This window comes from Cyphellophora europaea (genome assembly GCF_000365145.1).
Source record: "Cyphellophora europaea CBS 101466 unplaced genomic scaffold supercont1.15, whole genome shotgun sequence".
NCBI classification, from domain to species: domain Eukaryota; kingdom Fungi; phylum Ascomycota; class Eurotiomycetes; order Chaetothyriales; family Cyphellophoraceae; genus Cyphellophora; species Cyphellophora europaea.
The window spans coordinates 450,184-451,785 of record NW_008481803.1 but is presented as its reverse complement, the minus strand read 5'-3'; the positions used below and the strand labels follow the sequence as shown (position 1 = coordinate 451,785).

The window sequence follows — 1,602 nt, the reverse complement described above, 5'->3', positions numbered from 1 at the left end:
TAATTGAACCATGCTCGACACCGCACGCTCAAGGCTTTGGCCGTGATGCGCGATCATGGCTTCGTCCTGAAGGCCAAAAGCAAGCAGATAATTGAAGAATGGAGCGAAGGGTTGACCAGCTTTCGGGGAGACTTCCAGCTTGCTGCAGCATTCGTACAGCAATTCGCGGAGCTCATCGTCGCGAGTGTGTGTTCCTAAAACAGTAGCCTTTAAACTGAGGTATGGGAGTAGCTGTTGTTGGTCACCACTATCAGCAAGAAACCCATCGAAAAGAGTGATCGCCATTCGCCTGTCAAATCGGAACAGTCCATTGTCAGTAGCAAAGTCGAACAGCGACGTCCAGGCAGCATCTGTAGCTGTCAATCTGGATAGTGGCGACATTGCCTTTTGAGAGGCGTTATAGTGGCAGTGACTTCGCGTTGTGATAGAGACCTACCGTTTCTTTATACACCTGGGTACGAGACATATGCAGAGCGCTAAGGATCGTGATTGGTGGTAGCAAAAATGCAACCTAACGCGGAGGGGCTTAGCTCGAAGTACGGCGCTGTGGTTACTGATTGGGCCTTAGGTACATGGCCAGTGAGTTGTGCACGGCGCCGCTGCGCATGTTACAGTCGTCCTTGCTAACCCCCCACATCAGACAGAATCTTCGAAGAAGGGTCATCCGTGCTTTGATGTGTCCCTCCTTGAACACCTATATAGTCTCGCACTACTGATTCGTGCAGTGTCCAGTTCTGCAAGTTGTCGCAAAAGCTGGTGAATTGGCTGGTCAGTTGCGTCATGGGCGTCGAGCGGCCAACGTATGCCACTTCTTGCACGGCGTGGCGAACACCCTGTGACCAGTTGAAATGCTGTGTAATCGGCGTCATGATATCGAGCCAGTTATCGACGCCTTCCAGCTGCACCATTCGAATGATTGGAAAATGACACAAATCGATATGCGCAGAATGAGGCACAGCTAGCTGGCTCTTCAGCGGCCGCATAAGGATGGACAACATCGCGTAGGTCTTTGCGCATGGCATGACATACCAGCGCATATAAGTACCAACGAAATGTACGAATGCAAGCTTTGTAACTACATTCAACAGAGGCCATGCTTTGGTGAATTCACAAGCCCAAGTTGATACCGTGTGATTATCCCCAGACTGGCGATCACGAAAGAAAAGGGTCAGGTCGAGTCCATTCATGGACAGAATTTCCCGGACAGAGGCGTCACTGGTAATTTGCGCTCGTGCTATGTCGCGAAATGAGAGCATTACATGAGCTGTAGTGTCTGACGTCTGGACTCTCGAAAAATTGAGCGGTAAGCGATACGGATCCAGCGGAATGGATCCCAACAGCCCGTGAGCTGGAGCGTCTGTCAGGGAACCGTCCGTCCCAAGGCCGGTCAACAGTGATGGATCAATGATTGGCGCAATAGCCATGAGGAGATTCTCATCATGCGCGGCCACTGGTTCGACGTGTAACAGTTCCTTCAGCCTCTCCGACGCGGTTGGAGAGGTGGCTTGTAACGCTGGAGGCGCGCTAGGCTGACTGGCGCCATCGGAACTGGGCGCTCTCGCGGACAGTATATTCTGCCAGTTGCACAAAAGCCTGAGGCGG

At 52.1% G+C, this 1,602-nt stretch overlaps 1 protein-coding gene across 1 annotated transcript; it reads right to left on the bottom strand.

Annotated features, from left to right (window-relative positions):
• Positions 1-628: 628 nt before the first annotated feature.
• Positions 629-998, bottom strand: HMPREF1541_10957 (uncharacterized protein; the record flags this gene model as incomplete). The annotated part of the gene is made up of 1 exon (XM_008715626.1): positions 629-998. A coding segment is annotated over one exon (369 nt), but the record flags the coding sequence as incomplete, so codon positions are not given.
• Positions 999-1,602: the final 604 nt, after the last annotated feature.